The 26308-nt window shown below is 39.1% G+C and overlaps 1 protein-coding gene across 1 annotated transcript; it reads left to right on the plus strand.

The window, feature by feature from the left end:
- trim66 (tripartite motif containing 66) lies at window positions 1-25202 on the plus strand. Its single transcript, XM_059349377.1, has 17 exons — window positions 1-246; window positions 1043-1256; window positions 4694-4823; window positions 6265-6381; window positions 6639-6753; window positions 10393-10539; window positions 11308-11425; window positions 12061-12863; window positions 15601-15807; window positions 16884-17013; window positions 17095-17176; window positions 17267-17456; window positions 18213-19099; window positions 19197-19320; window positions 20479-20553; window positions 22168-22320; window positions 23433-25202. Exons 1-17 carry the CDS (start codon window positions 238-240, stop codon window positions 23667-23669), a joined length of 3738 nt encoding a protein of 1245 aa, XP_059205360.1. The 5' UTR covers window positions 1-237; the 3' UTR covers window positions 23670-25202.
- The last annotated feature ends 1106 nt before the right edge of the window (window positions 25203-26308 follow it).

The raw sequence follows: 26308 nt of genomic DNA on the forward strand, positions 1-26308 counted from the left end.
CTCCGCTGCAGCGAGGGGGTCCTACACTTGGATGAACTGGGGGAGGAGAGAGCACAGTGAGGCTGTCATGTAAGCCGTCTCCTCTGGGGCCACCTCTCGGTGTGTGTTGCTTCCTGCCTCAGGTAGAAGCCTCAGTGTTTCTGCCGCTGAGGCGTCAGGCTGCTCGCTCTGCTCTGCTCTGCTCTGCTCTGCCTCCCGCTGCTGAGAAGACAACAGCTCCACTCTCAAAGCCCTGAAATGGAGAAGGTAAGCTGTTTGTTTCTTACCATTGCTTCCTATCCTGATCTTGACACTGCTAGAGTTTATTTTTGTGCAGCAGTTTGCACTGTTGCTCCTGTGCTTGAACCCCTTTGGGGCATTTTGGGGCCTTTCTGTGTAGAGCTGGCATGCTTCCTATGTTTGTGTTGCTCTCTCCCAACCTTAGAGACATGATAGATATTAGGGAAACCTCTGCCATTGCCTTTGGACGAGGATTAAAGTTTTTAAAACTGGATTTGGTTCCCGAGGCAGTGTTCACTGCTCCTAAATTGGCAGTAAGGGTCAACTGCAGAGGATGAATTCCCCCTACAGGGATTAATAAGGTATAACTTAGTTGAAAATAGCTGCACTGTGCACCATCTCACTCAGTTTATGTTGACAGATTTAATGCTTTTTTTATTTTGCTCCTATCTGATGCAAAACCAGATGTAAACACAACAGTTTTATCATCTTTTCTACATAATAAAATCCTTATTTTAACAGATTCTACGTCTTGTCTCAACATTGACATGAATCATATGTTTAAAAGCTGAAATTAAATCAATATGTAAATCATATTGCCAGTACAGGAATGTTGCTCTTGCACAGGTTTCACTCACATCCCCCTGAAAGCCTCTGCGGCATTTGCAAGCGAGAACAGATCTTAGAAGTGTGATTTAGCCCAAAGAAAAGTGTGAACACAAATGTTTCTGACATATGTCACCTCATCTTTTTATCACATTGGCATGTGTGTGTGTGTGTGTGTGTGTTCACTGTATGCTTTTTGTTTGTCTGTGCCTCTCAGAGCTGCTCGGAGTGCTCAGTGCCGACACTTGCACACAGCCTGTGTACACTCTGCAACAAGTGGTTGTGTTATCAGTGCACTGATGTGCACCAGCATCAGAGAGCCCCCAACACCTCCCAGTACACAGACCTGCACCAGCAACAGAGGCCCAGTGCCACCCAGTGTCCTGACCTGCACCAGAGAGGCTCCAGCTCCCTGCCTCCCACTGGACAAGGCAAGATATTCACACATTTCAAGCCTTTTTTTTTTCATTTTTTACCTCAGTTTCTCAACCCAGAATGACACATTTTCAGTGGAGCTGCACAGTCTGCTCTGCAAACCCTGTTTTGGCTCCTCTGTTTCCCCCCTCGGTGCTGTGTTTGTGTGTTAATCATGTCTCAGTAGGAACCATTGCAATGAATAATGCATGTAAGTGGCGATGGTTGATATAGTTCCTGGAGATCCCTGTGTTTTATTACACCTCTCTTTAACTCGTGGCCCAGATTCTAAACTGCTCGCATGATTTCATTTTTTTGCTAATATTAGCGTGTTGCTATTTAAAGCCCCTCAAGTCAGCCTGCCAGCTCTGTTGCCAGCTGCTTCTTCTGCAGGTCTGCATCTCACAAGTTTTCAAATCACAAGTCCTGGACATCTTTATTGTGATGTGGGAGTGATACTGTTTGGTTTGTGTACTTGTGTGAGAAAAAGCCATGTGACTGCGCTGACTGACAGGATGTGGTCACTCACATCAGGTTGATGCACCGGGGCGACGCTCTGCTCTTCACCACAGAGACAGAGGTGATGATGTGCAGGCAGGAGGGGGGTTGGCTGAGGTGAGCCGGCCAGCAGAGAGCAGTAGGGCTGCGTTCATTAGCCGTATCCTATTGTTAGATAGACGTTCTGTGGGCCAACAGCTTCTACCGTGACCTATTTAGAAATGTGTGAGAGATATTTTAGAGTGCGTGTGTGTGTGTGTGTGTGTGTGTGTGGTGCAACAAAGGCAGATTGGACAACACTGACACACTATTCACTCACATCTCAACAATCTTTAACACAGTCTCATTGAAACCTCAAGCTGCAACCTATTTCCCGCAATTGTGTTGTTATTGTCGTATCAAAGCGCCGAGGTAGACCGGTGTCAATATAACTCTCACAGTTCACTTTTAACCCACTGCCAGACTTTAGTTTCACAGGCTGCTTATATTATGAAAAGATAGATGAATATAAAGATATAACGGGTTGAGGGAAGGATTCGTTTTTTGTCTTTTGTTCTTTGTGGTCATTTAAAAAAAGGCCCCATTGAAAATATAGTGTGTGTATAGTTGGGCTGTCCAATAATGCAATGTATGCTGGAAAACTTTATGTCCAAATTCATTACAGAGATTGATTGATTGATTGATTGAGAATTTATTTTAACACGAAATAAAAGATGAACAATTAAAAACAAACGAACAACAATAAATACAAGACAACAACACAAAATGAAACAACAACAAGACAACACGTATTTGTGTTCAAAAGGAGTCAAAGCTTATTAAATCCCTTCTCCCTATGTTAATTCACTATATTCAGTTATATAACAACAATAATATGTATATATATGTATGTATAACACATAGTAATGTAGTACAGTAGTTCTCCACCTTTTTGAGTTGTGACCCCCAATTTAACATGCATGTTGTCCGCTCACTGAACAGAATCTCACAGTTCAGATCAGACAAACTCAGTTGATACGATGAATTTTGGACAAATAATGAAGCACACACGCCCAAACCCTCCCTCACCCACTGTATTATACCATCATGACAGGAAACAAATGGAAACAGCTCGCCTGGCTCTGTCCAAAAGAAAATGAACTTCCACTTCTAAAGCTCACTAGTTAAAGATACTATATGAAACTTTCAGGCCGAAACGGTGATGTGACATTCACGAGTTTGAACGTGATTAAAGGCCATCATGTTGATAGGATGCTGGAAAATAAATTACAGTCATATTTATAATAACAATATTAAATCCAGCGCAAAAACACACAGTTCAACTTTTTCTTTGCTCTCAAAATTAGATTCAGTGTATTTTAATGCCAAACGTTGATAGGCTTAAGCTATGTGACCTTTTGTAGTCATATATATTTGTTTTTATTATTTTTCAAATATTTTTATTGCTTTTCACATTATACACTCACAGTAGTACTCAACTCAAACTCAAAAGAAAATAATAGTAATAAAACTTCAATGAATAAGAAATAAAGAGAATAAAACATAGAAATTACAAAGTATACATATATATTTGTTTTAAACTTATTTTAGAAGCTTATTAACTTTTAAAACATTTTTTAACAGTTTCAGAGAGAAAATAGACAAAACCTTCAAGTGGTTAATTAACAGAATCATTACCATTTTTAATAAATAAATAAATAAATAAATAAATAAAATAGTGTACTCTTCTGCATAGGTGTCTATGTTATCATTTTATATCATTACATTGTGATTTTAAAAGTGTATAGAGACACATGTTTAACTTGCTGTGATAAAGTCAAGGAAGGTTTCTGTTTAAACTTATTTTCCTTCCCTAAAGATTTATTAGTTTGTTGCTTTTTACTATGAGTCAGTCTGGTTGAAATCAATTTACAGTGCATTAAGACTCTTCACTTTTTCACATTTGTTATGTTGCAGCCTTATGTGTTTAAATTATTTTTGTCTCCCATGAATCTATACACCATAATGACAAAGTGGAAACATAATTGCACATTTATTAAAAAGGAACAACTGAATAATCACACAAGTATTCAGACCCTTTACTATTTGTCATTATGGTGTATTGAGCGTAGATTCGTGGGAGGAAAAAATAATTTAAACGCACAAGGCTGCAACATAACAAAATACTTTCTGAATGTAGATGTAATATCTAAATGTGCTTCCTATTCAAATAAAAACAACTTTGCAAGTTGCACTGCAAAAGAGGTGTGTCTAAAAACCAGATAAAAGCACTACATCTGAGGGAAATGATCTTGCTGCATGGACAGATAATTTCACTTGACAAGATTTCTTAAATTAAGATTGTTAAATCTATAAATAAGCATGTTGAACGCTTAAAATAAAAAAATTAACTCTTAAAACAAGATAAATTATCTAACATTTTTAAATCTAAAGTTTTTTTTATCTTGGTAAGAAACAAATAATTGTCAGGTCACTCTGCTCGGGCCAGTTCATCGCTGCTTGCACCTTTAATTTATCTTGTTTTAAGAGTTAATTTCTTATTTTAAGCGTACAACGTGCTTATTTCTAGATTTAATCATCTTAATTTAAGAAATCTTGTCAAGTGAAATTATCTGTCCATGTATCAAGATCATTTCCCTCAGATTTAGTGTTTTTAACTTGTTTTTAGACACACCGTTTTTGCAGTGTGCAAGAGAACTGAAATGCAAATCGATATCCACATCAACTGTCCAATTACTAACTTGAATCAAATGTAATTGTATTTCCTCTGATGGATATATTTCATAACTTTTAAGTTATTAAAACTCCTTGTTAGTAAAGTTATTAATGCTGTTTGTTCTCTCCAAATACTTTCTGAACTCTCTTCTCGCCCTCCTCTCGCTGTTTGTGTGAATTGCTTGTCGACTGTTTTTTAATGCTTCCTCCCCCTCCTCCTCTCCCTCCGTCTGTCTTTTAGGCCCGGGGTCGTATCCTTGTTCCCTCCTCATGTGCCACTCTCACAGACAGGAGCCCTTGGAGCTGTTTTGTGAGTCATGTGACCTCCTGTGCTGTAGCAGCTGTCACCTGTCCTCCCACAAAAACCACAGGTCAGTCCTCACATACCGCCACAAGGACACTGCAGAGAAGGGCTAAGCGCAGGTTAAAAACTTCCTCCGAGGAACGGCTCCCTCTAACCGCCTTGTCACTTTTATCGCCTGTATCTGCATACGCTACCCTTGGCTCGCCTAATACCTATTAAGTATTCATACGCTTTTGTTTTCTGTGATGTTCCAGCGCGGTAGCTGCCTCTAAGGTCACCTGCATAATGTCTTTTCCCCAGGGGAAACAATTTTAATGCTGGTGTTCTTCATGCCCGGAGAATAAATTAGTGAACTTGCTGTTTAGAAATGTGTGAGAGATATTTTAGAGTGTGTGTGTGGTGCAACAAAGGCAGATTGGACAACACTGACATGCTGTTCACTCACATCTCAACAATCTTTAACACAATCTCATTGAAACCTCAAGCTGCAGCCTATTTCCAACAATTGTGTTTCAAAGCGCAGAGGCAGACCGGTGTCAATATAACTCTCACACACTGCAAAAAAAGAAAAGTTGGGTGAACTCAAAATTTCAAGGCAACAAACTTCGATAAAATTTTAAGTTGGACAATTAAACTAAATATTTTAAGTTTTGTTTTTGAGTTTGCTCAACTCTGAATTCAGATTTTTGTCAACTCAACTGTAAATTGTACTAACTTATAATTTTACATTGTAATAACTTTTAATCCTTACTTCTGCTAACTTCTGCAATGTGCTGAAGTGGCACGATTGTAACGCCGCTATGAAATGTCAGCTAATGTTGCGACCACAATTTTGAGTTAGCATTGATACGCTAATGGCTACTCTTGTAGCTGTAACAAGCAGTGCCGCTAGCATCAGTTAGCCGCTAGCATCAGTTAGCCGCTAGCTTTCGCTAATGACCGAATTTCACAACAAAGAAATTAGAGTTATATTAGCAGAACTATTGTCCCTTGTTTTGAACCCCAACTTAAAGATATAAGTAATAACAACTCACTGTTTTTGAGCAGACAACTGGCCTCCTTTGTTGTGCTAACTTACATTATTGCCCTAAATGTCAATAATTTATATTTCCAAGTTTTACCAACTTAAATCACTGTTTTAGGCCAAAAAATACAAGTTGGCTTTTTTGCAGTGCAATTCACTTTTAACCCACTGCCAGACTCATTTTTATATTAAAGTTACTTAAACAACTGCCTCAAAATAAAGGACGCACTTATATTTAATACATTTTATCAAATATATTAAGTAAAATTAAATGACTACAGAATAATTTATTACAGTGTACAAGACAACAACACAAAATGAAACAACAACAATACAACACTTATTTGTGTTCAAAAGGAGTCAGAGCGTATTAAATCCCAGCCCTTCTCCCTACGTTAATTTACTATATTCAGTTATATAACAACAATAATTCATGCCCAGGAGAATAAATGAGTGAACTTGCTCTGGTCTGTGGTGTGTTCAGGGTGGTGCAGATCGGGAAGGCCCTCCAGGATCAGCAGTGGCTGTTTGAGGGCCTGATGGTGCAGGTGGATGAGAGGAGGTCCGCGGTGGAGAACAATGCGAAGCAGATAGAAGACAGGTTGGTTTCAAAGTGTCACTGCATTACAAGTAAAGGAGTGAGAATATGGAATATAGAATTAATAAAAAAAATAAAAAAATAAAAAAAGACTCACACAGAGCTGTAATTATAGTCCAGAGTCTGAGAAACTTCTGCCACAAATGCTCAATAATTTAACAATGTGAAAAATAGCAAGCTAATGCATAAATTAATGTGTGAAATGCTGCTGTCTCCCTCTGCATTCGGAACATTTATTTTCTCCTTTTCTGTCTCCGTAGACTTCATGGAGTAAAGATTGCGCACAGGAAGGCAGAGAACCAGATTAAAATGGCAAAGATGATTATGATGAACGAGCTTAACAAACGAGCCAACCTATTAATAGAGCAACTGGAGGTAATTACTTTCTTTTTCTTTCCTTCTTATCGTTCAGCCAGCCGTGAATCTACATGCAGAGAATCAGTAACCGCCGTGATGTAATCAGTCCTGAAAGCAAGCAAACGAGAACCCAGAATAATCTGTCAAAGCTGCTTAGGCCAACATCTCAGGAACTACATCTAACAAAAAATAAAAAATCATTGATTTAACCTACAGTCCAGCCACCACTCTCTGTGTTCCAGTAAAACACTGCAAAAAATGTGTCTAAAATCAAGATAAAAACACTAAATCTGAGGGAAATTATCTTGCTGCATGGACAGATAATTTCACTTGACAAGATTTAAATGCCAACCGTTGACTTAAGCTATGTGACCTTTTGTAGTCATATATTTGTTTTTAACTTATTTTACACAATTTTGAGTTAGCATTGATACGCTAATGGCTACTCTTGTAGCTGCAACAAGCAGCGCCGCTAGCATTAGCCGTTAGCCCTTGTTTTGAACCCCAACTTAAAGATATAAGTAACAGAGCTGCCAACTTTTCAAAAAACCTTGGAGTGAGATTTTGTCGGGGGTGACCAAAATTTTTCCCTGCACGCAGCCACACATGTTGGTGGCTCAAATATCAGGGAATTAGAATTAATTTGGCGTTGTACCCATGTCACTCTGGTGGTTTGTGGGGCCCAAAGCCATTGATAGGGGCGGCCTACTGGAGATGGACAACATTGGTTACGTTCTGTGAAGCAAAGACATAGCTGAAGGTCCACCCCCAGGAAATTTTGGTTTAAGTTGATGTGATTTCCTGCATTCAAGTGGATTTTTGGGTGGTATGCTAAAGATGTGTCATACCTGAACTTGTTCATCTGATCATGACTTGTAGGGCCTTCTAAACTTGAGCTGAACAGTCAACCAGAAAACTATTGTTGTGCCTCAATGAATGTCTATGTACCACAATATAGCCTTATTAAATTATAGACTTGTGTTTAAGATTTGACCAAGGTAGGTTGATTGACATTTTGATTACAATGGTATTCAACTAATTCTTCACTGAAACCTAACCTATATTGTTATTAATTGTTTTCTTAAGAGCACTTAATGATTTATGTGTAGCAAAAAAATGACACAAGATAAGTTAGGGAGAAATATTTTTCATTATTCAAAGCCTCCCACAACAACAAAACAACAAATAAGGTGCTTAAAGTGCTTAAAAGATACAACGGAATAACACATGAAAATAACTAAAAATGAGATCTGTGGGCCAGGTTGTACTGGCCTGTGACCTTCTTGGAGGCCTTGATGATCTCTGTGGGGGGCTCCCATGGGAAGCAGGGCTCCAGGCCTGCCATCTTTGTGGCCATGATGGAGGACAGGGTGCCATCCAATGCCAGGCTATTTCTGGTTTTGGTTTTGTTGAGCCCCACAAGTGAAAACACCCTCTCAGCATCTGCATTCGAGTGGGGCAACACCAGCACCAGCTTGGCGACGGCAGCAAGCCTCTTAAATTCTTTGGCTCCTGTCACCTATGGAAAATGAACCAAGAACAAAATGGAGAAACATACCATATTTTTCATTAATTAATACTGTAAGCATATTGTAACAAAGTTCAGATACAGTACAGCATGCATAGTTTGCATCATATATGCATGCATCAATTTTAAAAGCAACAGATGTAGCCAATAAGCCACACCTGCCAAAAAGAAAGACAAATAAAATGTGTACCTTATGTGTTCGCGTTGCCATTTCAGCCCAGAAGCTTTCCATCTCTGATTCATCCTGAAGAGAGGTAATTGGCATGGTCTGAAAGTTCAGGAACTCCTCACCCAGCCTGTCATGCTCCTCTGGCCCATGGTATGGGAGGAGATGGGGAAACCTATTTATGAAAGTAGAGTTACAGGTTGTTAAGTTTTAGGTAAACTGTCATCAACCAGCAGCAGTTCATACACATCTTTGAGGAAAAGCTATATAGGAATAACTCATGTGCAGTTTAGGAGTGAACATACCTCATCATAAAATGTATTTTAGCTAAGATGATAGACAATAATTTAAGAAAAAAACTAACCTTTCAACAAAGTAGAGGACATCTTCAATGCCACTTTTTCAAATGGTCATGACATGTTGGTTTACTCTCAGTTGCAAAAACATGCCTACTTCTATTGCACAATTTTCCTGTCTATGTTAAAATCTTGGGAATACATCTTACCAGTTCGAAGTGCTAAAAAGATAAAGCCTAACACTAAATAAACAATGCTATGAGCTGATGTTTTGGGCATGCAGTAGGCTATACTACGAGGTTAACAAGGTGCTCTCCTGCTGCTTGTTATGACAGCTGAGTTTACATTAACAACACAAAACAGCGATATATGTCACTAATTGTAACATACCTGATCTCTGTTCCGATCGGAGATGATGATTTTCTCCCGCGTCTCTTTGTAGCTCTTCTTCTGTCGCTACACAGGATGTTTATGCAGCGAGGAAGGTTACAGTGGCGCTTCTCAGCGCCATCTACCGTCGGGAGTTTGAAAAGGAACGAACGAGTCTCGGCCCAAGATCGGATTTTTTTTTTTTTGCGTGAGAAATTGGATGTGTGGCGTGTGTGCGTGTGAAAACAGGCAATTGCGTGTGTCTCACGCTGAAAGCGTGAGAGTTGGCAGCTCTGAAGTAACAACAACTCACAAACTTGTTTTTGATCAGACAACTGGCTTCCTTTGTTGTGCTAACTTACATTGTCAAATGTCAATAATTTATATTTCCAAGTTTTACCAACTTAATGGAGACAGTTATAATAATTTCACTTGACAAGAATTTAATGCCAACCGTTGATAGGCTTAAACTATGTGACCTTTTGTAGTCATAGGCCTATATATTTGTTTTTAACTTTTTTTTTAAACAGTTGCAGAAAGAAAACATTTCACATAACATTTGTTATGTTGCAGCCTTATAAATAAATAAATAGAATAGTGTACTCTTCTGCATAGGTCTCTATGTTATCATTTTATATCATTACATTGTGATTTTAAAAGTGTATAGAGACACATGTTTAACTTGCTGTGATATAGTCAAGGAAGGTTTCTGTTTAAACTTATTTTCCTTCCCTACATATTTATTAGTTTGTTGCATTTTACTATGAGTCAGTCTGGTTGAAATCAATTTACAGTGCATTAAGACTCTTCACTTTTTTCACATTTGTTATGTTGCAGCCTTATGCGTTTAAATTATTTTTTTCCTCCCACGAATCTATACACCATAATGACAAAATGGAAACATAATTGCACATTTATTAAAAAGGAACAATTGAATAATCACACAAGTATTCAGAAGCTTAGAAATAAGCATGTCGAATGCTTAAAATAAGAAATTAACTCTTAAAACAAGATAAATTATCTAACATTTTTTAATCTAAAGTTTTTTTTTATCAACTGCTCGGGCCAGTTCATCGCTGCTTGCAGCTTTAATTTATCTTGTTTTAAGAGTTAATTTCTTATTTTAAGTGTTCAACATGCTTATTTCTAGATTTAATAATCTTAATTTAAGAAATCTTGTCAAGTGAAATTATCTGTCCATGCAGCAAGATCATTTCCCTCAGATTTAGTGTTTTTATCTTGTTTTTAGACACACCCTTTTTTGCAGTTTTGTTGCATTTTTATGCTTTTCTTTACAGAAAATCTCAGAAGACTTCCAGCAGCGTCTGGAGGACCAGCTGCAGGGGGCAATAGAGATATGTGGCCAGCTGGACCACGTGCAGAAGTTCATCACCTGGGCTACGACCCACCACTGCAGAGGCCCGGTGCTCTTCAGCAGGGCTCTGGTACGCCGACAGGGCAGGAAACACATGCACGCTGTCTTACTGTAACACACACAGTCCTGTGAGGAAGTGTTAATTAATCTCTGATGCTTTTTTTTTTTAAAGGGAAACTCCACCTATTTAAGTTTATTAGTCACAGAAAGTATAAAAGCATTTGTCCCCTGAGTTTCTAGAGGGTTTCTGTTACAGGAAGCCTGAGAAAATTACCGAAGTTGGGTCATCCTGGTATTTCAGCTTGGGCTTGGAAACTCCAGATTCAATTAGGGTTGCAGCAAACGATTATTTTCATTATCGGTTAATCCGCTGATTATTTTCTCAATTAATTCATTCATCGTTCAGTCTACAAATAACAGAAGATAGTGGAAAATGTCTCTTCCGGCTTCTTTAAGTCCAAACTTATGTGTTAAAATAACTTGCTCTGTAAATCCAAAACCCGGAGATTTTCAGTTTAATAGGATATGAAACACAGGAAAATATTTGACTGCAACAATATGATTGACTTAGGGAGATCAAGGAAAAAGTTCTGACCGTCCTGACTGAACTTCCCTTTTGATTCATTTGATTTCCAGCAGTTTTCCTGTCCTACAGCATTATATGTAGGTGTCTTTTGAGTACTTTTTGTAATTTTACTTCAGAAACCAGTGACAGACTGTTCTGTAGCTCTGCAGGAAGAGAGCGTACATGAGACAGACTTTTTGTCTCTGCTTCTAACATTCTTCTCCAAAATAACTATTACTTTCTGAATGCACTGTATGTATATTCTTCTTTCAGATTTCTCTCCAGATGCAACAACTGCTCGAGTCTTCACTCCACTCAGACTCTTGGAGTCCAGTCAGGATCAAGTTCAACTGGGACGCCAGTTACTGGACCAAGCAGATTTCCTCTTTAGGTAAAATGAATATTAATGAAGCGAGATGCTGATATTACAGTTAAAGTGTCATTATTTAGAATTAGGTTGAAACTGAAAATAAGCCCACAAAACAAACTGTTAATGCATTAGAATAAAATGGCATTTTGTGCATGAAAATATTCAATGAATGACATGTTTGGAAAGAAGATGCCTTATCATTCAAAATAACTTTCTACTGTATTGTTGAAAAAAAATTCTGTTGTAATGCACATAGAGTTTATCATTTAGTCATTTAGCAGATGCTTTTATCTAAAGTGACTTACAGAAAAAGGGAAACAAACAGAATCAGATCAGAATCAGAATCACTTTATTAGTCCCTTGAAGGGAGATTAGTTTTGCAGCAGGACACACAAGACAAGATACACAATGATAACAGAATAAGACCCAATAAAAGTCTAATAAAACACAGTCAAAGAAACACCATACGCATATATAAAATCACTGACACATGTTCATCACAGAGCTAATACCCCTAAGTGGAGAGTTAATACCTGGTATAGGCAAAAAGTGCAATGTGCAGATGTGCAAAAAGCAGACTAGGTATAATTCTTTATGATTAATAATATCATTATTTGCATGCATGCATATTACATCATGACTGTGTTGCTCTGCAGGCCAGCTGACTGTTGAAGGGGGAAACTGCACGTATCCTCAGGGTTTGGCCTGCTCCAGCATCCTGAGGCCTCAGCCCGTCCCCTGCCTGGCGCTGCCGTCCGTCTGTCTCAGAGGACGAGAACCAGGCTGCGGGTACCAGAACTGCTGCGAGCCCCAGATGTGTTGCCTGCACGGCATTCCCCCTCAGCCAGATCTAACCAGTCTGGAGAAAAGCCAGCTGGAAGCCTCACTTTATAACTCCAGCTGCGTGCAGCCTGCCCTTATCTCGGCCTCCTTGCACCAGAGCCAGCAGCTGCAGAGGTGCTGGGACACAGACAGCTCGTCACAATGTCCTCCGCCTTCATCACCTGCCTCCACCATGGGACCCATCCAGCTCAGCTGCAGCCGAGGATCTTCATCCCAGCCACAGGCTGCAGCCTCTCAGCCCAAGTCTCAAGCTAAATCGTATCTCTATCGCCAACACCAGAGGGAAGTTCCTGCAGACGGCCACGCGGAGCCAAGTGCAGAGCGCAGCAGGCCGGGCCAGCGCCAGAGGAAGCTGTCCACCAGCACCACTCTGCAGCAGGATGTCAGCCACGCGGCCGTGGACAGAGATGTGATGGCTGAAGAGAACTGGGAGGAGAGGTGCAGGGTGGAGGAGGCTCGAGGACAGACAGCAGCGGTTGACAGCAGAGAGCTGCTGGATGTGGAGCTGCAGCAGGACAGGAGGGAGCTACAACATGTTCCTCCTGCAGCAGAGCTGAGGAAGGAGCTGCAGAGAAACAGACCTGCACTGATGCCCAGAGACCACAAAGACGGCAGGGTGAGAGATGAAGTTCACACCATGCACAGACACACTGATACAGGATATTGCAAAACGTTGTTTTTACCATAAACACAGTGTGAAAAAAAAAAGATTTTTTCTAATTCACTGCATTCACTAAGATTTTGTTTCTTACCAAGATAAAAAAAAAACTTAGATTTAGAAGTGTTCCTTAATTTATCTTGTTTTAAGAGTTAATTTCTTATTTTAACATTACATTACATTACATTACATGTCATTTAGCTGACGCTTTTGTCCAAAGCGACTTACAATAAGTGCATTCAACCTGAAGGTACTAGACTTAAACCACAGGAATCAAGTAAGTACAGAGCTTGCATGTTTTGAGTGTTCAACATGCTTATTTCTAGATTTAACAATCTCAATTCAGAAATCTTGTCAAGTAAAATTATCTGTCCATGCAGCAAGATCATTTCCCTCAGATTTAGTGTTTTTATCTTGTTTTTAGGCAAAACTCTTTTGCAGTGTTATATTATGGCAGCAAAGATATGCACAAAAACACCAGTAAACCTCCCTGAGAATTAACTCATCATCATCAATCACTAAAACTAGAAATAACAGTTGACAGTTAAACTCACCACTCAGTAGCTGCTCTGGACATTTCAATCATATCACATAATATGAAATACATTCTGCAATCATGGCTTAGATAACTTAAGAGAGAAAATAAGCTGTTTTTTTTAAATTAGCTGTTATACCTAAAACTAATTTCACATAAGCTTCTGCAGTGAACCAATTTATAAGCATAGATTGAGGCGTACTTATGCCCAACACCTAATTATAATAAACTTAATGAGCAAATCTATCTTTAATCTTCACACATTATGCTTGATGCAGAAAGACTGAAGGATGTGTTGCATATTGCATACAAAAAAACACTTTTTTTCTTTTTCTTCATGAAAAATAAGGAATAAATGTGCAGCCTGCAAGACATTTCTTGATCTGGCTGACATTGACAGCGACAGAAGAATATCTGTGATTAGGTAATATCATTCAGTAATACTAATAAATTGCTCTGGTTGGAATTAGTTGTATAAAGTTATAATCTTCTTAGATCTCTTGAAAATTGGGCGTATTTTTGTGTGTGACCGGCAGCTGCTGTGAGATCAAATCGAGGCGTGCGGTGGGAATTTGTGTACCTCATTCTCTGTTTTTTTTTGTTTCACACGTGGTTCTGCACAGTTTCTATGGCCACAAACAAACTTGAACCCAACTCACAACTCCTGACATGGTAAACCACACACACAACGCTGTTTATACACACCTCTCGAAAAACCACAACGTATCAGTCAGAGTGAAACTTATTTCCTATTAAACACAGATGTTCAAACACTTGCTCAGACACACAGAAGGAACAAAAGACAAAAGCAACAAAGAAGAATAAAAAAGAAACATCATATAGTGACATTAAAGTCAAAATTTAAAAGCCTGTTGGAAAATGTTTTACATATGGGAAGAGCTTATTGTATATTCCTGAAATGTTGAAGTTTAAGGTGTTGAATTAGAGGCGGTACTCAGTTTTAATTAATATCTTTAAAGAAGTGAAACTAAGGGAGCGCTTTATTTTAATGCCAGAATGATCACTTCCCACAGTTGACAGCTAGCCTGAAAACAGATGGTGCAACAGAAATATTCTCCTGCTTTTATGTAGAAAGGCTGATGGGAAAACAAAGAGCCGCTCTGACAATTAAAGCTGAGCCGTTTGCAGCAAAGCATCCCCAAACCAGGAGATTCATCATAATAACACTTGATGCCAGAGGTTTGAGCAGCCACATAATCACCTCGCTATAAATTCTCAGGGTGTACATTTATGGTCACAAGGATGTGGTATTTTTTTTGCGTTTTCAAGTCACATAGCATCTGAAAACGACATTAAACCACTTGGGTGCAGTCATTTATGTACTTAACCTGTCATTAATGAGTCGCTCAGGGAATAGAAGGAGCTGCCAGTTTGATTTCAGTTCTGGTTTGCACTCTGAGATAAATTCCTGCACCCCTCCATCGTTCCAGAGAGAAGGATTATAGTCTATTTTCCTCCACAGTCTGAATCCTGCATACCCCTCCCAAGGGGCATGGATCAGGTAAGTGTTTTAATCGCATGATACTTAGGAGCACATGCTCGGCTTCAGCCTGGCCTGAATATGTATGATGGTGCACTAGAGAAAGAGAAAGAAAAAGAAAAAGGAGGGGCGCGTTGAAAGAGAACCTGGTGTTAAATGATTTGTCAGCCCCCTTGCTTCCATTAGTTGAAGATGCAGCTGAGGTGTGTAAAGGGGCTTTTCAGGACACTTGTATTAGTTAAATTGTAATAGAAGAGAGAAGCCGAGAGTGGTAGTGTTTGATTTGCAGTTCTGGTTTAATCAAATGGCCACACTGCACCCCTGATAGTGCATTTACATATTATAATTGGTGTTGTTACCAAAGCTTTCATTGCCTGTACAATAACAGTAATATATGCAGCTGTGTGGGCCACTCTCCGTGTGTGTGTAAGGATTGGGTTGTTTAGTCTCAGAAAAGGCTCTGAATTAGGTTTTTGTTCATTTAGTGTCCGCCTCTGTGTGAGTGTGTGCTTGTGTGACACTCAAGGTTGTTTCAGCTGCACACACATCCCACTCCTTTTCTCTCCTGTCTGCTGTTAATAGCATGAACAGGGGCATCTGTGCATGCGATGCAGCTCAAAAAACCTGCTCAGTTTTTGCATGTTTGTGTGTTTTGACAGAGATCCACATCCCTGGAGGTGCCGGTGACAGCCCACGAGTGTGTATCTGACGCGCAGAGCAGCAGGCTCAGCCCTAGTTTAGTGTGCACGAGGAGGGAAAGACGCTCCCAGAGCATCCCGGCAGAACTGGCAGCCCCATCCACCAGCCCTTACGCCGAAAAGCCCACAGGATGCACCTACGGCCTGCAGACGGGAGCTGCAACTAAGGTAACCCTGCAGCAGCAGAGTGTAATCGCACATGGGGAGCGAGTGCAGCTCAGCTGTCAGATAGAATAGAGGTGATCACTGTTGTGGTGTGGCCTTCGTACTCTTTGCAAATGAGAAGTAATAACAGACCAGTTTTCTCCTGTCAGACACAGTTCTACTGATATATATTATATGATATTGTCATGGTGGGGAGGGCAGGCAGCAGCAGGGGGAGGACCCACATGCAGATGAAACAGATAAACGGTAGCAGGATAGTTTCGGTGGTTTGTTGAAAAAAGCTTACAGGTAGAGAGAGCACACTCATAGTGATCCCGATCCATCCCCCCCACTTTCAGCAACAAAAATCGCCAGTAAAACAGAGGATTAATGTTCTGTTAGTTAGACTATTTACATTGCAGCGCACACAGAGAGTCTGATGGCTAATGGTGCGTTCAAGGTCTACACGAATGTCAGAATTTTCGACGTTGTTCTGAGCTCCAAGTTCAGACCTTCAGTGTAAATTAAACACACCATAAGGCGTTACGGTAAGAACGTGTTAGACCCGCCTTCAAAATAAAAGCACATGGATGTGTTAGCAGAGTCCACCACAGAATTTGCAAGAAGACTGTCAAAATATGACGCCTTAAATAAAACAATAATTCATTAAAAATATGCAATGATTAAGATGGAATAGTGGCATTAGAATGTGCGAGAGGCACCAAATTTAGGCTTTTAGGACAAAAAATTTTCTCCGGGGGAGCATGGCCCCGTGACACCCGGACTTTGTTTGGGTCCCCCATCATAGTTTCAGAAAATCCTGACAGACAACAAAATGCCCAGTAATTTGTTCAGGGTAATGGAAGGAGGAGAGATGTTTTTGGGTCCTTCATTGAGTCATTTATTTATTAACTCATGACCTCAGAAGGTGGGAGGCGCAAACAAACAAACAAACAAACAAATAAACAATCAAAGCAAAATGGCTCTTACAGCTTCTGTAAACTACAACTACTACAAGTTCTTGTGTTGATGAATAACAGCATCGTAGTCAAGTTGCATATACTTTTTTTAATTCTACATAATGTTTGTTTTATTGTCAGTATAACAGCATGGATCCCAGACAGAGGAGAGCTTCAGACGGGGTGCTTTGTGTGGTCAAGGAAACGTCGTCTGACATGGCAACCTCCAGAGGTTACCGCTCTCCTCTACTGTCCTATAAGACGGAGCCAGGTGCTGTCAGATACTACCTGAATAATTACATACCATACGATTGTTTGTGATTGTTTGCTCATCAACTCTCTCTTTCTTTAGATCAATGTTTTGCTTATGTAAACGAGGAGATTAATTATGAGGCCAACGGGAAATGCAGAGTGTCAAGCAACGGCCACAACAGGCGAGTAAAACCTGACCGCTCAAACATCTGTACTCGTGCACAAATCCTGAAAATAAAGTTTCATTATTGTTTTTCTCCTTCCCTCTGCAGTAACAGAGATGTTCAGAAGGAGTCAGGGAGGCCGAAGGTTCCAGTGGTTTGCTTGGAGCGTCTCAAAATACTCGTATCTCAACTTCCGCCACACGGCCGACGGCAGAGCGACCCTTTACCTGCCAGCGGGACGGAGAAGAACGAAGCGCTGCTGCAGCAGAGAACCTGGCTCGATGCTGCAACACCTGAAGTATGTCTGATTTCTAAGCAAACAAGTGCAAGTTTAACAGTGTTTTGTTCTGACAAAGTTCTATCGCTGCTTTTGGGATGTTTTGCTTAAGTAAGGTATGAAAAAAGTGTTGTTTTTGTATTGTAACAACACTGTATTGGATCTAGGAAGTCAAATTAGTACAATATAAAATTCTGACCATTGGGTTAACACCATATTAATGATCTACAGTGTTGAAATAATAGCTGAAATACATTGTAGAAGTCCTATAGAGATTGTATTGTAATGCTGGTAAAAGTATGTTTTAATTCAGCTGCATGCTTTCATTCAGCAGATACATTAAAATCATTAGGTAGAATTGGTATTTTTGGAGATTTAGCACAGTTTAAGAGTGCAGTTTACTTCAACAACACAGTTGTAAATATGAACAGCTTTACAGTGTTCAAGTGCATTTGTTAATGATTACATAACAGGAGAAAGTGCAACAATACGTGACGTAGTAAGCCAGCTAATTTTGTTCACTATTCCAACAGGCCAGCTTTGCGTCTGTCTGCAGCCTTTTGTTTCATGAAGCTCTCACCAACAACTAAAAGCCTGTCAATGTCCTCTTTGCCTCTGCCAGTGTGGCATCAAAATGACTTAGAAGTTTTTATTTTTAGGTAGAAAAGTTGCGTAATGCTGCTTTTTCTCTTCTCTTCTCTTCTCTTCTCTTCTCTTCTCTTCTCTTCTCTTCTCTTCTCTTCTCTTCTCTTCTCTTCTCTTCTCTGCTATAAACAGGCGACAGCTGGAGGCTCTGAGACCACGAGGACCACCCGCTCACCCACGGCGCCATCATACGCAGCAGAGCGACAGAACGTTAATCAGTCCACCACACACTCCACCACCAGTGAGTTTGACAGCCGAGGGAGAATCAGCTCTCATAAAGCATCCCCTAAATATGTGCCACAGAGTTACTCTGCACTGGATCTGGACTCTGACTCTGATCCTAGATCAGTCTCACTCGACAGAGTTGCTTCCAGGGCCGATCCAGACCCTCAGCTGGACTCGGATGCATCACCGGACTCTGACCAGAATGCAGAGTTTTCATCTGAGGCTGAGCTTGAATGTCTGGCTGAGGAGAAGCCAGCGGCTGCAGGAGAGATTCAGGGGCTCTGTGGTGAAACTGATATCGCAGGAGATTCAGAGCCAAGTCTTGAATATGAGGCAGACCCAGAATCAGATGCAGGTGCAGGATCAGAGGACGGCCAGGGGCTGGAAGCTGATGTTGAGACGGAGTCAGACGTCCAGCCTTACTACGATGCCACTTTCCAGGCAGAGACGGACTCCGACGTCGTGTCCGATCAGCTTCCAGACTCTCAGTGCTCCGTGGAGTCTGAGCTCGACGTCGACTCTGAAGCCGAACTGACAACTGACGACCCGCAACCGCTGCGCTCCGACCTGGAAGACGAGTCTCACGTAGGCGCTGCTCAGAGGCCGCTTCTGATCGCAAACCCTGTCGCTCAAAGAGGAATGGAGGACGAGCAGCCCGACCAGGACCACGCAGAGATGGAGAGCGAGGACTTCTGCGCCGTGTGTCTGATCGGAGGAGACCTGCTGTGCTGTGACCGCTGTCCAAAAGTTTTTCATCTGTCCTGCCACATCCCGCCTCTGCTAAGCTTCCCCTCGTAAGCTTCTTATACTCCCAACCTGAAATGCATCCAGTACATTCAGCATGATCCCCTAACCTCCTATCACACTGTTGTAAACACTTATTCTGTCCAGAGGTGACTGGGTGTGCAGCCTGTGCAGAGACGCCATGCAGCCAGAGGTCGAGTACGACTGTGATCACGAGAGAAGATCCGGAGAACACACATCATCATACGGCCTGCCTGCCTGTGACCAGAGAGTAGGTCATTTTATTAGCTGCATTAATAATAACTAGTGCAGAGCCCGTAGGAAGTATGTATTCATATAGTGGGAGATTAAGTAGATATTTCAATTATGGCCAAATGAGGTTGTGTGTGAAAGTGGGATGTACAATGAGGTGTAATACTCTTGTAGTGTTAATATACAAAGTGTATATTGGGTAATACATGGATGTAGATTGAGATATAAAGAGACACAGAAATAGTTATTTTAAGAAAAAGAAACTTAATCATTCAACATGGTTAGACATATATACAGACACAGATATAGAAACGCCATCTTTCCGTCCTTATTATGCTTAGCTGTCAGTTAATAAAGTTTTGTTTTTACTGTTTTCAATGGATCAAACTGATGCAGAATAAAGGGCCTAAATCTCCACTTAGCATGCTAATGGTGAGATAGCACATTACACAGTATGCTGCACTAAAAGTACATTAACATGAACCCAATTAGCTGATATACTATATTGCATGTAAGTATCTCATATCAAAAGCAACATGAATGTCATCCCTGAAATACATAGTAATGCAACATAAGAAGTGAATAAAGCTAAATCTCAGCTTAGCATGCTAATCACAAATAACAGAATTTGCACATTACATGCAGACCACTACAATGTCTGCAACCCCATAAAACACTTACTTTTCATAAGGTACCACACCATCCAGCACATACACATTGAACATTGATATTCGCTGGAAACTATTAGAATATTATTGGAAAATCAAACCTTGTAGCGCACTTTAAAACTCCTAAAGATAGGTAGGCTAAATAGACTTACAGATGAGATGAGTCAGGGTGGAAATCCAGAGTGAATTGTGTTACTGACCAGGTTTAGGCCTATCACACAATGGGGCGGAGCTCCCCTAAAAGGGGTCCGATCGGAAACAGTGCAATGCCGCAACACGTTCTATGTAAATAGTGATATTTGGAAAAATGAATTCAAAAATCTTCAAAATCGAGGATGCACACTTTCGTACCATGCACAAGCCACATATGAAATCTCAGTCAGCGAGATATGCCCTAGACACACACACACACACAGACGCTTCTTGCTTTTATAGATTGATGATGGCTGATTGGTTTCTGTCCCTTTTCTAAATCAATTCTAACAATTTTCCTTCATGTTTGCCTGTAGAAATGTGAGCGGCTGACTCTCCTGATCCTCAGTAACATCCTGAGTGCTCCCTTCCATGAGCCCGTCAGTCCACTGGTGAGTGATTAACCTTTTTATTACAGACCAGTTAGATAAAAGGTCAAATCATTTTCTCATTTATTTTTTATTATACCTGCCGGAACACTGTAGATCATGAAACGTTCCCCTCAGTGTTTCTTGGTATATAAACCCACTTTGATTGCTGCTATATTTGTCAGGGTTTGGTGGTTTAAGAGGTGTAATAGGCAAGTTATAGCCAGATGCTCCATGAAATAGGGGGGGAAAGTTCAGCTTTTGCAAGAACTACAAGATGAAACTTCCAATTTCCTCAAAATTTTTATAACAAACTTTTAAAATTAAAATTAAGACCTGCACCTGAGATTGTGCATTTAAAAGACTCCTAATGACAAACAGCCTTACAGAGACTAGTCACAGGTCTGAGGTCTGCATTGTACATGCTGCAGCCTGCTAGCTCCACGGCTAAGCTTAATCACGCAACCATGTCTCTTCATCCTCTCTGAAGGACTGAATGCAACAGTGACTCATTACCGCCTCTAAAAGTGGTTTCACAGGACAGGAAGGGTTGGGGCTAGTGTGTTAGCATGCTAATGTCAGTAGCTATCAGAACAGCACAATACATAGACGTCTTTGACACAACGTCAACACTTCTTCACATTCTGTTGATAATGTTAGCTACATTTTTGAACAATTTAACTAATATTCTGGCTATATCTTACACATTGCACCTTTCACGTTATACTGTATAATCAGGGGCGCATATCTTTGCAATAAATTATTTTCATCATTCAGTATTCCAGGTTTTCCTCAATTAGTTTGTTTTTTATCGTCATACATGCTAATTTTAAGTTTTCCTTTATTCATTTTTTAATAAAATCCCTTTTTGTGTAACCGATATCAATTTTTTGGCTAAGTAGCTTGCTAAGCTAAGTACTTAGCAAACTTCTTGGCTAAGTAGTTAGCTTAGCAAGCCACTTAGCTAAATACTTAGCCAAGCAGTTAGCTATGTGATAATACAAAAACCTCTTTCTTCATTAAGTATGAGAGGCAAAATGGAAATAATGATCTGTTGTTATCAAAAACAAGATATTTAAAGAATACTTGGAATATTCAATCATAAAATAAGTTGATATCAAAAGATAGAGCACAGAAACACACAGTAGCATTAAATAACATGGGAAATGAATGCGCATCATTTTAGACCCATGTTGTGCATCAAAGGGTTAAATATCTACAAAGCTGGTTTTTGAAATGCTTTAAGGTATGCATACATGCATGTGCATCCTTGTGAGTGTACTTGAGATACAAACATCAAAAACTCTACCGAGTACCTTCAATATTGATACCCAAGGTTAACTCCTCTTGAGTCCATTGAAGTTAGAATATCAACGGTTCATCTCAGACTCTACAGCTTGTATGTGCAGCAGGACACAAGCTTGCCTGGTTTCTGTTGTTCATGCAAGCAGTCTACAAATAGCAGCAGCCTCATTCATCACAGTGATACATAATGCAATCTGGGGATCATTTGTTTGATGCATTTTGAATGCAGGAAGAGTTATGAGGTAATTACACCGAAATGAGTTGCTGGGAACCAAAGTTTCTGGGTGGATTATATCTAAAACAGTCCTAAACGTCTCTGCTTTTCCCATGCAGGCTCGTCATTACTACCAGATCATTAAGAGGCCGATGGACCTGTCGGTGATCAGGGCCAAGCTCAACAAGAGGAGCACTCATCACTATAACTCACCGGAGCAGTTTGTTACTGACTTCTATCTCATGTTCCGCAACTGTGCAAAGTTCAATTATGTAAGTTATGAAATTGATATCTTGTATGTGTGTGTTATTAATTACAATAAATCTTTGTTTGAAGGATAAATATTAGGGCCGGGACTCGATTAGAGGCTTTGTAATAAATTAATCGAAATTAATCGCATTTTAATATAAATATTTGACCTGAGAAAAGTGAGAAGTATTTTTTTTCGCATGGATATTTAGTATACCATTGAATAATGACTGAATACATAAGCTTAAGCAACAAAAATATTGTTTATTTTTGTTCAAGTCCAACAGACCAGTGCAATTTTTGCCATTAAGTGAAGCAATAGTATATTTAGAAATATAGTACATTTCATAAATTCAGGTAGCCTATAGGTAGGTAGACCTTCTGTCAACTAGAATACTTTGTTTTTTTTAAGTAAAACACAATCCACGCTAGCTACCACACTAGCCGCTAGCTGCTATATGTTTAGCATTGAGGTGATACTTGAGGCTGGATGTGCTGCGGTGATATGTGAATTCCTTGTTGCCTAGCAACACAACCATGCTCTTATCGACGCTTCCATCCGTTGGTTTTTAGTAACTAAATGTCCCATCATCCACGGAGCCAACCAAAGGTCTCATCAGCTTCTTCCTTCATGTTCACTGTGGTTTGTTATTGTCTGAACTCATCAACGCTAGTTGGTGCTCCAGTATAATCGGTCCGCCTGAAACTCATCCAGTGAGAAATGTTCCGCACTGCAAAAATAAGTGTGATTAAAATGCGTCAATTTATATATATATAATAATTTATAATAATATATTTAATTTAATTTATAATTTATAATAATTATAATTATAATTTAATAATAATAATTTAATAAATAATAATTAATGATAATTTATATATAATAATAATTTGTATATATATATATATACACACATATATATATATATATATATATATATATATATATACATATATATATATATATATATATATATATATATATATATATATACATATATATATATATATATATATATATATATATTTTTAAATGTAATTAATTAATCTTAATTAACGTGTTAAAGTCCCGGCCCTAATAAATATACTAATCATCAGCCTTCAGTGTAACAGCTCTTTCTCCCTCTGACCACAGCCTGACTCCGAGGTGGCCCAAGCAGGCCGCAGCCTCGAGGCGTTCTTCACCTCCAAGCTGAAAGAAGTTTTCCCAGACAGAGTTTTTCTCGCAGCCGAGGCGGACTCCGACAGCGACGAGTACGACGAGGCCTACAGGGCTGCTGACGGCGGTTTCCCCTGGCCGGAGAGGAGAGAGCAGTGCCACAGGAAGAGGAAGAGGAGACACTCTCTCAAGTCGAGGCGACAACACTTCTAACCAGAAATGACTGAAGTGCAACCATGGACACAAATATGCTGTATTTGTGGGTAATTATACTGTTTTTATTTAGCAGCCTGTGGGGCTGAAACAGTGTTTCCATTCTGTAATCAGCTTTGTGGTTTGCAATAACATCACAGTGCTGCCATCCGATGGCAGAGAAACATACTGAAACAAACATTTGAAGTATAAAACAATGCTGGAGTGGTTATTATTTGTGCAGAACGATTAGAAAAAGTTTTGGTTTCACACTAGAGATCAGACATTTGGAACCATATCTCTTTTGAGGAAAAAAAAGACAGATCAAACTCTGTATTGGGTTGCTTTTGCAGCTTTAAAACAACTTATAGAAGTGAGATGATGCTGTAATTACCTCCGCCAAGGGGGCTATGTTTTTGTTTTCTATACTGCCCTACAAAGAAATTGAGTTATAACTAAAAATGAACTCCTTGATGTCTGTTTTTATCTTGTGACAAAGTTTTAGGTTTCAATTTTACTTTATTTCAGAGAAATAATGATATAAAAATTGCAGTAACTACAAAATCCAACTTAAAACCAAAGCAGATAACTTCACTTTGACAGTTATGTATTTCTTAATTAATTAATTAATTAATTAATTAATTAATCTGAATAATGATTACAAGAGTATTAGAAATTATATGTTTATTTGATAGGGACATTATTATCTAGATAGTGATTAAGTTAAAAAGTGAGATAAAATTATATTTAGACTAAAATATAACATTACTTTACAATATTAAGTCTAAAATACACAAATCGTTGAATATAGTTGTTAAACACTTTTAAATACACTTATAAAATCAATCAAATCAATTAGGAAATGTGAATACACTGAAAACAAAATATAAAAGCTGAAAGAAGACAACAATATAGTTACTGCACTCTGGTTTTGCATTGCTGTAAAAGGTTCTAATAGTAATGCAAAAGCATAAAAATTACATCACCAATACATGTAGAAATAAGTGTCATATCACTTACCAACCTATAACCCATTTGTCTGGCCAGTTAAAAAACGTTAAAAAACTTTAAAGCAGTTTTTTTCAGTTTTACCCCTTACGTGGTTACTGCGGTTAGGCTTTGTAGGGCAGTATAAACAGGATAACAGACAAACGACTGGCCTGATTCCCATGAAACTTTCATAAAAACCACATACATTCTGCAGCATTTCCGAAACATGTGGCAGACACGCTAACTCATTTAATTTTTACTTTCATTAACATTGCCAGATTGGGGATTTGTGCTGCACTCCTGTGGTGTTTGGAATAATCAGAAAAATGTGTTTCCTAATCATATTTCATGGCTCACCTGATCCATTTCCTTTGATCTTCATCATCTGGAGAAAAAAAGAAGCAGCTATCAACGTGTTGTTTAAACGATCTGAGCAATAAAATATAACAAATCTTTTTTAGCGTCCATGTTGTTTCCGACTTAATGGTCATGAAGTCGAAAGAACGACTTCCCATCTCGGTAAATTTGAGGAGCACGTAAATAAAAATAATAATTATAATATTTTTTATTTATAGAACACTTTTCAAAACATGTTACGAAGTGCTTTAGTGTTAAAAACAGACATGAAACAACAAAATAATGTAAGAAAATGACATAGTTCTGTGCAATTAAAAGACAGTTCAAGCTAAGGTAAAGTTAAGGTAAAATCAGGAAAGGATCTCCGATAAAAGTCAGAATCAGAAGCCTTTATTGTCATTTGCACAGGGTAACAGGTACTAGTACAACGAGATTTGGCATCAACCCGTCCAAAACGTATAAAACACACAAACAATATAACAGAAGTGAACAGGACAGGAAGACAGAGATGAAAAAAAAAGAAATACAGCACAACGTGAGGAAAGGAAAGGAGGAAAAAACAATGAAAAAAGACCTCAATTACAGTTTTTTTAAGAAGAAATTTAAACGATTAGTCGAATAATCATTCACTCAATCCACAGTCTCCAACTATTCAAATAATAAGTGATTTTTCAGGCCGAAATTTCTGTTTTCAGACTCTGAAATATCTTTTCTTCTTCTTCTCTGTGTTACATATCATATAAAAGTATAACAGCATGTGAATGCATCATTGGCCCACAGTGTTATTCTTATTGCTCCTGTATCATATCATATATTTTGGCAACTGATTTGCCCCTTATGTGCTGGAAATAACATTCATTATGTACATTCAGACCTCCTAAAGTCACACACCTGATGTTCTATAATATATTGTACAAAGAGGATGCTGTAGTTGGATGTTTATTAATCTCACTTTGCATCTTTATTAAGTGGATTTCTGTACTTTTTTTTAGGTGAACATAGCTCTGACTATACACAGCACTTTGAAACTTTGATATGGGTAAATACTGTGTTTACCATATTCGTAAACGCTCGATGTATTTATACATGTGTAACTGTATAGAACTTTATTTTACTATATTTGTCAGTTTTAATTACTAAATGATTGCAGGCAATTATCATAGGTTTGATTATTGATATAATTGTGTGTCTCAGTAGCTTTTTTTTGTAAAAGCAGCAGTGAATTGTATTGACTTTGTCTTTTTGAGCAGAGTGATACAGAATGTGAGTGATCGAGGGCGCTATAATCAGTGTTAGAGCTCATGTTTGTTAGA

This window comes from Centropristis striata, chromosome 2 (assembly GCF_030273125.1).
Source record: "Centropristis striata isolate RG_2023a ecotype Rhode Island chromosome 2, C.striata_1.0, whole genome shotgun sequence".
NCBI lineage: Eukaryota > Metazoa > Chordata > Actinopteri > Perciformes > Serranidae > Centropristis > Centropristis striata.